Source organism: Zonotrichia leucophrys, chromosome 4, assembly GCF_028769735.1.
Source record: "Zonotrichia leucophrys gambelii isolate GWCS_2022_RI chromosome 4, RI_Zleu_2.0, whole genome shotgun sequence".
In the NCBI taxonomy this organism is placed as follows: domain Eukaryota; kingdom Metazoa; phylum Chordata; class Aves; order Passeriformes; family Passerellidae; genus Zonotrichia; species Zonotrichia leucophrys.
The window spans coordinates 1,093,709-1,106,686 of NC_088173.1; the positions used below are offsets into that span (position 1 = coordinate 1,093,709).

General features: G+C 41.7%; 1 protein-coding gene and 1 non-coding gene across 9 annotated transcripts in view; both read left to right on the forward strand.

Moving 5' to 3' along the window:
* Positions 1-12,373, forward strand: part of NSD2 (nuclear receptor binding SET domain protein 2) — a 99,996-nt gene extending 87,623 nt beyond the window's left edge. For 7 of the 8 annotated variants that reach the window (XM_064710186.1, XM_064710183.1, XM_064710185.1 and 4 more), the window contains 10 exons: positions 150-329; positions 1,378-1,534; positions 2,267-2,472; positions 2,942-3,045; positions 3,261-3,530; positions 3,624-3,740; positions 5,507-5,648; positions 6,325-6,431; positions 7,682-7,886; positions 8,783-12,373. In XM_064710186.1, coding sequence (XP_064566256.1) covers positions 150-329; positions 1,378-1,534; positions 2,267-2,472; positions 2,942-3,045; positions 3,261-3,530; positions 3,624-3,740; positions 5,507-5,648; positions 6,325-6,431; positions 7,682-7,886; positions 8,783-9,048 — 1,754 coding nt within the window. In that variant the 3' untranslated portion in view covers positions 9,049-12,373. The remainder of the gene's footprint in view (positions 1-149; positions 330-1,377; positions 1,535-2,266; positions 2,473-2,941; positions 3,046-3,260; positions 3,531-3,623; positions 3,741-5,506; positions 5,649-6,324; positions 6,432-7,681; positions 7,887-8,782) is intronic. The other variant, XM_064710188.1, reaches the window with a different exon arrangement.
* LOC135447544 (small Cajal body-specific RNA 23) lies at positions 5,231-5,359 on the forward strand. Its single transcript, XR_010440195.1, has one exon. It is a non-coding gene; the product is annotated as a small Cajal body-specific RNA 23 (non-coding RNA).
* Positions 12,374-12,978: the final 605 nt, after the last annotated feature.

The window sequence follows — 12,978 nt, forward strand, 5'->3', positions numbered from 1 at the left end:
GCGGTTTCGTGTGTGTCTATAGGGTGTCTCAGCACCTCTTTTTTTGCCATAATGATGAGTCAGTGTTGTCCCAGACACCTGAGCAGTGCTGTGCTGTGCCACACGTGTCCAGGTGTGCCCAGGGTGACGTGTGAGTTGGTGCTTTGCAGGGAAGATGATGCGCTGCGTGCGCTGCCCGGTCGCGTACCACGCCGGGGACGTTTGCATCGCGGCGGGCTGCGCCGTCATCGCCTCCAACAGCATCATCTGCACCAACCACTTCACCGCCATGAAGGGGAAAAGCCACCATGCCCACGTCAATGTCAGCTGGTGCTTTGTGTGCTCCAAAGGTAAACAGCTGGGGAGGGAGCTCCTTCTGAAGTGTGGACTCAAAGCATTTGTTCTTTGGCTCAAGTGTTGTTGTTCTAATCTGTTCGTAGCAAATCATTAGAAATGTGGCATATTAAGTTAGGCTTTGTTGGCTTGTGCTATAATGTGAAGTTTGCTTATGCTGCTTCAGGGTTTTAAATATCCTTTTTTTTTTCAGAAATAATTTATTAAAGAATGTTTTTACTTGGGCTTTAGCCAGCAGCCAGAAGCCCGGTTAATTCTTTACAAGAGACACCTAATGAGTATTTTTCTGTTCTTTCCTCTGTGTTCAATGTACTAAAGCTTTTTGTGTTTCTTTATTGCTAATATGTAATATTACACCATAAATATTTTACGAGTTGCTTTTAGTTTAGCAGCAGACTGCAAATTGAATCAGTATTAGTTGTTGCCACTAATTAAGGGTGTTTTGTTTTATCTTGTACAATAAATCTGTTCCTTATTGACAACCACAAAATGCATAGTGCTGATTAAACTTGTAGCAGTGAAACTTTACCTGATTTGTTAACAAATTAACATGCAGCATAGCAGCTTTTAAGCTGCAGCCAACTTTCCATTTGATAATTTGTGGAACAAACTAACAACCTTGTTCTTTCTGCCCCCCAAGGGTGGAAAAAACCCCCAAAATCATAAGAGAAGTATGTTGTGGTTACAATTTTTCTTACATAGAAATGTTAATATATATTAAAATTACATTAAACATATTGTAGTCATTAAAGTACAGCAAAGTAATTATAATTTGTGCATATTTCTGGCATTTTTATCACCAGCTTGCTTGTTATTTTGTATGTGCTACTAACCTGAGTCTGCCGGGCATTCAGATTAGTCAGGACCTTTTGGCTGCTGTGCCCAGCTAAGTGATGGGTGTATTTGTTGCTGAGGGTCAGCATGTTTTAACCATTTATTTTCTAACTGAACCTACCACATATGTGTCATTTCTAACCTTTCTGGAAAGCAAAACTTAACACTTTGATCTTGATATTTTCCAACCTTTTTTCTGTGTCTGTGCAGGTGGCAGTTTGCTGTGCTGTGAGTCCTGCCCAGCTGCCTTTCACCCTGACTGCTTAAACATCGAAATGCCAGATGGGAGCTGGTACTGCAATGACTGCAGGGCGGGCAAGAAGCTCCATTTCCAGGATATTATTTGGGTTAAACTGGGAAATTACAGGTCTGATGAAGGAATTTGTGTTATTTTACAGTACTGGCATGTTTAAGTAAGGATCATACAACTGGTTGCTCCTGTAGGCCAGCCTTGCTGCACACTGATTTCTGACTCCTCTCTGAACTAGGGACCTCACCTCCTTGCAAGCTTCAGGTTCAAAGATTTGCAGCTTTGCTGTTGCTCCTGGCCAAGGCATTACCCCTACAGGACTCCTTGAGTCTTCTGACTTCTGCCTCCAGTGTAGGAGCCTTTAACCCCTGTTTGTGTCAGAGATCTCTGCCAATAAATTGGTGTAAGTGGTAATTGGCTAAATTACTCCCTCGCAGGCTGGGACGTCAGTCACTCAGGTTGTTGATGTTCCACACTTGGGTGAGATCTGAGTGAGACAGAAGTAGCTAGAGGTTATCCTTGAAACATTAATAGGTGTTATCAACCTTCTCTTGATCTTTGACAATTACAATACTTGCAGGTCTTGTAAAGATAATGGTTTTGCTCCAGGGAGTCCTGTGTGTGTGCTTACCTTGCAGGCAGGTGAAGTCCCACAGATCTGAGTGTCAGACTTTCCTTTTCTAGTCTTCTCTCACTCTCTGCTAAGAAAGGGGACAAAATAATTTTAAATCCTCTTGGATCTTGGAAATAACAATCAGTTACTGCTGTTTCGAATGATTTAGTAAACTGTCTCTTGCAGAAGGGGCTTGACTAAAATGCTGTATTTTTTTATTTGTACTTCTGTGCTAGATGGTGGCCTGCAGAAGTTTGCCATCCGAAAAACGTTCCCCCAAATATCCAGAAAATGAAGCATGAAATCGGAGAATTTCCTGTGTTTTTCTTTGGTTCTAAGGATTACTATTGGACCCACCAAGCACGGGTGTTCCCTTACATGGAGGGAGACAGAGGCAGTAGATACCAAGGAATCAAAGGAATTGGAAAAGTCTTCAAAAATGGTACACAGCTAAAAGTAAACAAAAATAATCCCGGGATATGCATGCTTTGCTTTCTTCCCACATAGCCTTGGTTTTGAAATTTTGTTTTACAATATTGAATTAAAGAAATTTGTAGTGTCCTGGGCAACAGTCACTGTTACTGTCTTTGCATGAAAACATTATTTTAATGTCTTGTAAAAGACTGACATCTAACTGAACTTTTATCTGATGATTTTCACTTTCTGGAAAGCTTAAAGCAAGTAGTAAGAGAGTAGACTCTTTCAGACTCCCTCAGACTGGGAGACTGAAAGAGTAGAATTAATACATCTGTTAAGAACAGTAAGACTTCAGAAGCATTGTTTGCGAGACAGTTAAATGATGGGACTAGGACAGTGCTTTGTTTTAACTCACAAGGGAATGAGCAAGTGAGCTTGGGGAGGGGAGCAATCCTCTTTCTGGCATTTCTGTTTGATTCTGCAATCTTTTTCAGCTTTGCAAGAAGCTGAAACTCGATTTCGAGAAATAAAACTACAGCGAGAAGCCAAAGAAACCCAGGAGAGTGAACGTAAACCCCCACCATACAAACATATTAAGGTAAAGTTTGAGGAAATGGCTGCTCAAAGGTTTGAGCTGAGCAGTGAGACAGGGTCAGGTTATAATGATGATAACTGTGCTTTTACAGTCATGAGATGGTGAAATTTTGCGTTTATTGGAATGGTGCAAAACCAAATTAGCAACCACCGTGTAACTCTTTCAATAAAACTAACTGCTCTAAAGTCATATCTGATCTATTTTAATGTGTATTTCAGGTGAACAAACCTTGTGGTAAAGTGCAGATCTACACTGCTGACATATCTGAGATTCCCAAGTGCAACTGCAAACCCACGGACGAGAACCCGTGTGGCTTTGACTCGGAGTGCCTGAACCGGATGCTGATGTACGAGTGCCACCCGCAGGTGTGCCCGGCGGGGGAGCGCTGCCAGAACCAGTGCTTCACCAAGCGCCAGTACCCCGAGACAAAGATCATCAAAACCGACGGCAAGGGCTGGGGGCTGGTGGCCAAGAGGGACATCAAAAAGGTAGGAATTGTTCTTGCCCTGCAGAGTGGGTGAGCTGCCGCGCTCTTGGTGGGTTTGGGATATACTTCACTAGTGATCCTTGGTGTCTTTCAGGGGGAGTTTGTCAATGAGTATGTGGGAGAGCTGATTGATGAAGAGGAGTGTATGGCAAGAATCAAATATGCACATGAGAATGACATCACCCACTTCTATATGCTTACTATTGATAAGGTAGGGTATTTGATGGTTTTTGCCATTATTGACTTACAACCTTATTTTGATCACCTCGGCAGGGCACTCTTCTACCTTTGACATTCTACACTTTCACATACTCACAGCATTGCATCTTCTGTGCCTGCTCTCTCCATTCTGTATGTACATAATGGATCTCCTTAGTTCTGTATTATGTGATAAATGACATATTAAGGTCTATAGGTTGTGCTTTGTTGCTTGAAATGAAGAACAGTACTTACCTGCACCTGTAAGTACAAAGCACTTACCTGCCTAGTCTTAAAATGAAGTTTGGGGAAACAGTAGTGATACAGTGGAAGGAATTGCAATCCTTTTACTAAAATTTCAACAACAGACAATAAAATTCTCACTTGAGAGAATGTGGAATAAAATTGTGAGGCTGTGTCCTGTATAGGGCATTTAATCGTTTTTGTAGCCATCTGTCCCTTGCATTGTTTATGGCAAAACTAGGCTTGTGCTTTTGTAGAAACTCTTTTTCTGAAAGCACTCTCTGTTAGTAGCCAGCCAACCCTCCACAAATTGATTCACAGCAAATTATTGCAGCAGATTAATTAACACAGCAGAATAATTCAGCACCTGTGCCTCTGTGCACACCTCTGAGTATTTTCTTCCTTGGGAGAAGGAGAAAGTGAAGAACGTGGACAGCAGGAGTTGTAGATTATCTGTATTATATTGCTTCAGTCCCAAGACAACTAGTTAGGAGAAAAACAAGAGCTGGCTGCCAGTCCTGCAACTTTTTCAGTCCCAACCACCATTCTTTTTCCCAAGGCTCTTGCTCTGTATTTCCACATCTACTGTTTCCCTGAGTCCTGTAACTGAGGAGTTCTGCACAGGAGTTCCCACCACAGCACGGTGTAACCACATTGCTCTGAACACTTAAAGTTTCTCACTCCTCTACTAGATTGACATACAACATCAGTGTGTTAAACATCTGAACTGAACATGTATTTGACTCTTAGTGTCATTAATACATTGTCATTTTGCCTAAACTGCCAGTGCCATTATGAGGCTGAGCTGCCCGTGCAGTGAAGTGTGTGCACATAGGCGTGACAGTCACACATGTGCATTATAAAAATCAGCTAGAAACAAACTATAAGAATACTTCATAAATAAGCAAAGCCTTCTCAAGCAGCTCTGCAAAGAGACCGTTCTGGCAATTTCAAGCTTTGTTTTACTTTGTTAATGTCTGGTATATTTGGTGGATGTAGAAATTTAAGAGCAATGGTTTGTAGGAATGGGGTGTTTTTAGCTTGCCAAGAGCTTGTTTACATTTAAACTAGGCTGATTTGGGGAAAGAAATCTGGTGAGAAACTGTTAATCTTTGGAAGTAATCATGCATTTGGTAAATGCCATAAAGTACCATACTTTTAAATGCTTCACAGCTCCATGAATGCCAAGTAAATGGTAAAGGACTGAATCTGACTTTTGAAGCTTCCTGGGGAAGGGGATTCCTTAAGATGCCCACCATAATGCTCACAAGCACATTTATCCTGCCCTGTGGCTGTGATGGGTGCTGGGAAATGTGAGCTAGAGCATGAGTATTGCTTTGGGAGTGTCCCATTCCAGGCCATTGGGACACTACAGTTTCCAATACAACATGGACCAGCAGCTGGCTTGTGTGCTCTGGGTGGCAACACCATGTCAGCTCTGAATGCAGCTATTGAAATCGGTTATGGATGATTTTTATGGTTTTTTGTGAGGAGGGAGAGCAAAACCCTTCAGTTTGTTGCTGGTTTGTTCTCCAGGACCGAATTATTGATGCTGGCCCCAAAGGAAACTATTCCCGGTTCATGAACCACAGCTGCCAACCAAACTGTGAGACCCTGAAGTGGACAGTGAATGGAGACACTCGTGTGGGGCTCTTTGCTGTGTGTGACATTCCTGCAGGTACATCAGCTCAGCTGCCTTTGCTTTCATTCTCTCAGTTAAACTCTGTGCATTTGCTGTGGGACAGTCATGGTTTAAGTGATCCAGTGCAAATATGTTTGTAGAGGACTCAGCATGCAGAGGAGATGCTTTGTGATCTTTGTGATGCTTTGTGATCACTAAAAATCAGAAAGATTTTTAGTGTGTTTTAATTGTGAGTCACATGGCTGCTTTTGTTCCTTGCTTCTAGGGCAAGTATTCTTAGCAACTTTGTGGTTTTTTTGGAGCTCTCAAATGCATAACAAAACCATAAAAAACTTAAGGAGTGGATGTAGGAGGCTGTTTAGAAGTATCTGTTTTCTGGTTTGTGTGCATGCATACTACACATACATGCTGCACATACCTGTCTATCTGCAGCTATATCTAGCTGGATAGATGGATGAATATAATATGTGTGAAGGCCAAACACGAGCACAGTTTTGTGAAGTCAAATTTATTTTAAAATGTAACTGCATAAAATACCATGACATATGGGCATCTGGTTAATCATTGTCAGTGCTTATAAGCAGTAAAGAGAGGGAACATCCTATGACAATATATCAGCAAACAAGTCCCAAACCAGCAGACAGATAGCAGCAGCTGTATTTGTTTGCGATAATTTTGATAAAATTTGTTACCTTGTCCTTTTTACACTCAGGGACGGAGCTGACTTTTAATTACAACCTTGACTGTCTGGGCAATGAAAAAACAGTCTGCAAATGTGGTGCCCCAAACTGCAGTGGATTTCTTGGGGACAGACCAAAGGCAAGTAATATATCAAGTAATACATCAAGAGATTTTGACAGTCTTGTCAGGGGAAGGGTTGTAGAAGCTTTAAACTACTAAGAATGTGCCTAACTGTGGCCAGTGGGATTATTCTGACATTCTAGTTTATATTTCCCCCATTTAAACCTTACAGTGTGATTATTTTGCTAAGATTCATTTTTTAAAATTGATTTTAACTGAACAATAAAAAATGTGAGTTTTGAATGTGGAAGAAAGTTACCAAAGTATATCAAGAAATAATCTGTATGAATCCTGTCCGGGTTAGTTTGAAATCTGTAATCCAGCAGAGATTGATGGAGCTGACTGAAGGGCTGGCATAGGAGTGTGGGGGAAGGCACAAGTACCACCTGTGGATGTTGAAAAGCTGCACTTCCCCCTGCTCCTTCACACTGCTCAGGACCAGCCACTTCAGAGGGTGCACTGAGAGACTTCAGAACCCACACAGCTGATTTTTGTTAAGAGGTGGACTTAAATGAGGTTTCACATAAGCCTGTGAACATTTACACAGACAATCATGAAGAAATTCAGTGTTACAGTTTAGTTTTATGGGTCTGTCTTCATTGGTAGATAGAATGGGCTAATTTAAAAGAAAGTAGGTAGTGATTACTGGGTGAGAGGGAGGGAATGATGGTAGGGATGTTGAAAAATCATCCAACATTTTCTGTGATTTGGTGAAGGAGAGTTAAAGTGCAAGCAGCACTTGAAAGCTGCTTCTGTGCATGCAGCACAGAATTGAAGTCAGATTGAAATAGGGATAAGGTTTGGTATATTCTTTCTGTCATTAGCTACATTTCCTGAAGTTCTGCTGTCTGGTCCTCAAAGAAAACTGGGGACAGGTTTTAGTAATTCCAGCATGAGTATTCACAACTGGAAGAGAAGAATGGATATTGAAGTGATTGGTGGTGCAAGTACATAATGAGGGTAAATTAGCCACAAGTAGATTAGACTGGAAATTGGAAGACCTTTTGTCAGTGACAAGAAAATGAAGGGTTTTTTGCAGTAGGAAGGTTCTGCAGGGAGAAGGTCTGGTTTCAGGATGACTTTCCTCAAGGGTCACTGTAGGTTTTTGTGAGCACAGATCGGTAGAGTGAGGCACTGGGCAGGTGTGCCCCAAGTCAGGTTCCTGGCTGTGTGCACGGTCTGCCAGGTGTGCCAACAGCTTGGCAGGGTTGTGTAATATTTTTCCTTTGCAAAACTGGCATTTACAGATTTATATCTTACTCTTTTAGAATTCTTCCACTAATGCCTCAGAAGAAAAAGGCAAAAAGACCAAAAAGAGAACACGGAGACGCAGAACGAAAAATGAAGGGAAGAAAGAATCTGAAGATGATTGTTTTCGTTGTGGTGATGGAGGCCAGCTGGTGCTGTGTGACAGGAAATCTTGTACTAAAGCTTATCATCTCTCCTGCCTTGGTTTGGTGAAACGTCCTTTTGGTGAGTCTTACACTTGTATAAATAACTTGTGCAGGTACCTCCGTTACGGCAGCCTTGTCAGGGGTGTCATCCTGAAACCATTGGGTTTGTATGGCAGGAATTTCACTTGTGTATCATGTGGAGCAGCTCCTCTTGGATTTGAAGAAAAAATGGTGGCCTCCCCCTGCCTCTCTGACAAATTGAGGCATTTCTTTTACAGATGTAGGTAATTGAGCACATCACCTGGTAGGAGCACCATGGCCCTGCCACAGGACAGTTTATTATATCTGAGAAATGCATGAAACCCTTTGAATTCAAGCCAGAAGAGCAACAGCAGCTTCTGAAAGAAGGCAAGTAGGGAAATTAAGAGCAGCAGACATCAGGTTGCAGTTCCAGATATCACAGGAGTTACCTGGTTCCAGTCAGCCATGGCAGGTGAGATATGAGGAAGGGAAGCAGGCAAAGCCTGTTATCCCAGAAACAAGTAAAACAAGGACTGGTAAGGTATGCTGGGGCAAAAGAGCTGCTGTAGGGGAAGGACACCAGTCATTCCTGAGCAAGACTGGCAACAGACAGGGGACTGCAGTAAGAGAGGGCAGCAGCTGACTGGATGTTTGGATGCTCTGCCAGCCTGCAAGTTCTGTAAAATGCTACTGAGTGAAGCCTGAGTCATTTCTTCTAGCTGGAGCTGACTTCTGTGTTTGAATGAGAGTGTGTCAAGTCTGCTCCTTGCAGCTGCCAGCTGAGCTTTACAAGTATGATGTGTCATTCTGGGTGTTGAGATCAGCCCTGGTAGTTGCTATCATTTGCTTTGTCAGGAAAGCTGTGCCTTGTTCAGCTGCTCCAACACAAAACCCCTTGAGGAGATGATGCCGTGTTTTACTCCCCACTGATGGGCTCTTTGGTTTTGATTGCAGGGAAGTGGGAGTGTCCTTGGCACCACTGTGATGTTTGTGGCAAACCTTCTGTTTCTTTCTGCCACTTCTGCCCAAACTCTTTCTGCAAGGAGCACCAAGACAGGACAGTGCTAAATTCCACCTTGAATGGACAGTTATGCTGCTCTGAACACGTTCTTGGGGTGGATTCTGTGGAAACTCAGAAGACTGAGAAACCCCGCAAAAAACTGAACAAGTTCAAGCCCAGGAGAAAGAGGAACAGATGGATGAGAGCTGAATGCAAATAGTCATGGACTGCAGTTCCTACTGCTAACACTATCTTGTAGATAAGTTGTGAATATGACCAGGGAAGGACACAATTTTACGTATATTCTGTAAAGGTTACAATGGGGGGGGGGGATTTTTTTGTTTTGTTTTTTTTATAAATCCACTGAGCCAACCACAGCAGTCTTCTGCTGCTTCTGCACTGATAACGAACTGCATAGTTCAGCAAACTTCAGGACAAACCAAACTTATTACTCAGCATTACAGTTACACTTGAATTGTTTCGAATGTAAAATGTTCCCTCCAAAATACTTGGTTGGAGGTAGGTAAAAATCAAACCAGGTAGGTGTAAACATAGTTTTTTGAGATAGTATTTGTCAACCAACAGATGTTTAAAATAGTATATCCTTGAAAGAAGTTGTTAGTTCTCAAGTCCTTTTGAGTAAGAAATGGCTTGGTCTGTGGTCCCAATGAGATTTGCTTGCCTTGTGTGTTTCTGAGCAGGTGCTTGAATGCCAGTCCTGACCCAGGTGTGTCCCTCACTACAGCCACACTCACAGCAAGGGGTTTGTGCTCTTCAAAAATTATTCTTAAACAATCATGACCATAAATATCCTTCCACCAAGAAATGTGGTGCGTGGTGGGAAAAGCACACCCTGTACCAGAGAGGAGGAATCTGACTTTGTAAGAGATTTTTTTCTATACTGCTTTTTCCTGTAGTTCATCCCAGCAAAATATGAAGTTACTTGATCTTGCAGAGCTGTGCAGGCCTGGGCTTAAAGGGATATTGTTTTGCAATCTAGTCCCAGGACTTAAAGGGATATTGTCTTCCAATCTAGGCCCAGTACTTTAGGATTTTTGTGTCTTTATAAAAAGAAACCTTTCAAAAACTATTACTTGGAAAAAAATAGTTGTTTGGGTTTTTTTTTTTTCTCAGTGGGAGGTAAAATGCAGAGGCAAACTTTTCTTTGGAATGCTTGGAGTCCAAGTATTTCAGCTTTGTGATAATGCAAGAAATGCGCAACAAGGAACAAAATCACTCCCATGAATGAAACAGAAAGCGAAACTTGATTGAAGTGCAAAAACTAAATTCAAAACAAAAGGAAAATAGATTTTTGAAGCAGTGTGTAAGAATTTTGATGCTAAATTTTGAAATGTAGCCTTACTCTGTTCCTTTGCATAAAGTTTCTACAAAAATGGCTACTTGACAGACTAATTTTTTTTGTTCCATTTCTAGGAGCTCTGCTCTTGACTGTCCTGTCACAGCTGTGTTGTGTCAGCAAAGCTGTTTTGAATTCCTCACCCCCATTAGCATGGGTGACTCACAGTGAGGTGAACATACAACACTTATTGACAGAGATAATACTGGAACTAGGAAAAAACAGTAAAGAGAAACATCTGTGCCAGTTTTCCTCCCAGTGCACATCCTTGGTGTGTGATCAGGCAGCATCCCAAGCACATTCTGATTTTTGCCATTGTGACCCACCCTCCATAAGCACCTCCATGTCCACTGAGCCATTTGTGTACGTTCTAGCTTAGTTTGCCCTTCATAGTGCAGGAATTCTGTGTAGCCCTTTTGAAAATGAAGCCTTGCTGTATCATGGAAGTGTATGGGGTTTTTTTTTTCCCAAGGTATTTCTTCAGGATTTGATTTAGTTCTTGGAATTGCCAAAACCCCCATTTATTCCCAACATGTAAAAAGTCCGGTTTTATTAGAAGATATTAATTGAAAGAGGTTATAAATGTCGCATTGCCCTATGATGAACACTTTGGTTTCTGTTTTGTGACCAAAATGCCTTGTTTTTTGAATCAGTTTTTATAAACACTGTTGGAAGGTTAATTTTTTTTTTTTTAATTATTTTGAAGAAATAGCAGAGTTCAAAATCAGGGGAAGTGTTACATGTTTGCATTTTTTTTTTAATGATATGCCAAGCCTTGCACTCAAGTTAAAATTCAAGATTCTTTAATTGATTTTGAGGGAAACTTTTTCTCTGCCATGGGGCTGAAGAACAGTCCTGTGCATAAAATCAAAACCAAAAAAATGATATTATGGATGTTTCTTTAACAATGGGTTTCAAGGGAAGGAAAATGAGGTCAGGTAGTAAAGCAGAAATATTTTCCTCATTGCTTTAAAACAAAATGAAGGAATTGGATTTCATTGGGACCATTCTTTGAATACTATACCATGTAAGGAAGGCTTTGTAAGAATACCTTTAAATAAGTTATTATAAAATTTTTCCTTTACATTCCATTGCTTTCATAATTTGTTAACGTTTTTTTTTTTAGTTGTTTTGTTTCTTTTTCCTCTCCATGTGTAACAGCTCTGTCACTGTGGAACTGTGATGCCCCAGGTCCCAAGAGGCAGATCCCCACTTGCAGAAGGCACAGCCTGCAGTGCCAGCAGCCCTGGGCTCTCAGGGGGCTCCCCAGCACATCCAGCACAGCTTCTGTCTGTCTGTCTGTCTGTCTGTGGGGACAGAGGGACTGTTCGCACAAACAGATCTCAGCCAGGGGCTGTTTGTCCTTCTGCTGCTTCTACCTCTCCCTGCTCTGGGCCCTGGGACTCTGCATCCCTGGGGCTGCAGGCCAGGAGGGCACTTGGGAGTTCTGGGAATTCCTTCCTGAGCAGGAACGTGGATCAGATTCTCTCTCCCTGCTACCCCCTGGCCATGAGAGCCCGTGAGCTCAGCTCAGGCACTCAGGTGTCATCTGGGAGAGTTTTGGTTCCTGTCCCCATTAGGTGCATTGTAATGAAGGCTTCTGTACCTTTGCTCTGCAGCCTGGGAAAACAGGCTGAAGTTCTGTTTAAAAAAGAAGACAGAAGAAAAGTTGTGACATTGTTTTCCTTCTCCCTCTGTTCAAATCCAAGGTAAAACAATCCTTAAGACTTGAGTTTTCTCATGATGCAACTCAGTACTTTTTAGCATTCAGCAACTTGAAGGATTTTCTGCTATAAATTAATCTAAACAACATTAACTGTGGCATATTATGTGGCCTTAAATGATGTTCTTTGTGTCTTGCCCATCAAAGTAGCAAAATGTCTTTCCTTTTTTAGCAAAAGCTGATACATGACAGCCAATTTCAGAATTTGTTGTTCTTTTATCACATGAGCAAGCATGGAAACAATTTTCAGTTGAGTATGTTAGATGTATTTTCATACAGCCTAGGAAAAGTAATCAGAGTAAATGTCTGTTTTGTTCAATAGCTTTGTGTTCATGGTCAGGTTTTAGGAGGTTTTTTATTTGAATTACTTGGAAAAGCAAAATATCTTGAAAGACATATTAATGGAATTTTTCCACATTGTTGAGTCTCATTATTCCATGTCTGACTGCTTGAGAAACTTCAATGTCTTATTAAATGTTGAATTTTATTCCTAGTTATTTAAGAAGTTGCTACGTCTCTTTTGTAAAACAGCTCTATATACTTACTTTGGTCCTTTTTTTTTTTTTCCCTTGAAAGAAAAAAGTGGAATTGATACATCCTGAGCAAGCATGGTTTGGCAGTGAGGGCTTTGTTCTCTCATAGGGAAAACTTGCATTTCAGGCCTACATAAGAGATGCACTGGAAATGCTGTTTTTATGCTTCCACAGAGGTGATAATGATTGTGCTGTGGCTTGTTTTCACACTCTTGCTTGTCACAGAACGGCTGACATTTCTTGCAGTCCAGTTTTTCCAGTGCTGCTCTCTGTTGCTCATGATTTTTGGCTTTTGTGCCACTGAGCTGGGGCTACCCAGCCCAGCCAGCTCTGCTCCCTCAGGGTCCTTTTGCTGTCACAAATGCTGGTCCTGCTTGCTCAGGTCTGAGTTTGACTCTTTGGCTTTTCCACACAGGTTTTTTTTGGGTCTGGTTTGGCTTCCCCTGTGGAGTCTCCCGTGTGTGACAGCAGCTACAATTTTTATAAAAGCATTTCAGAGATCTTTGATACTGGTGGCTGATGGTTCTGCTGAGGTCA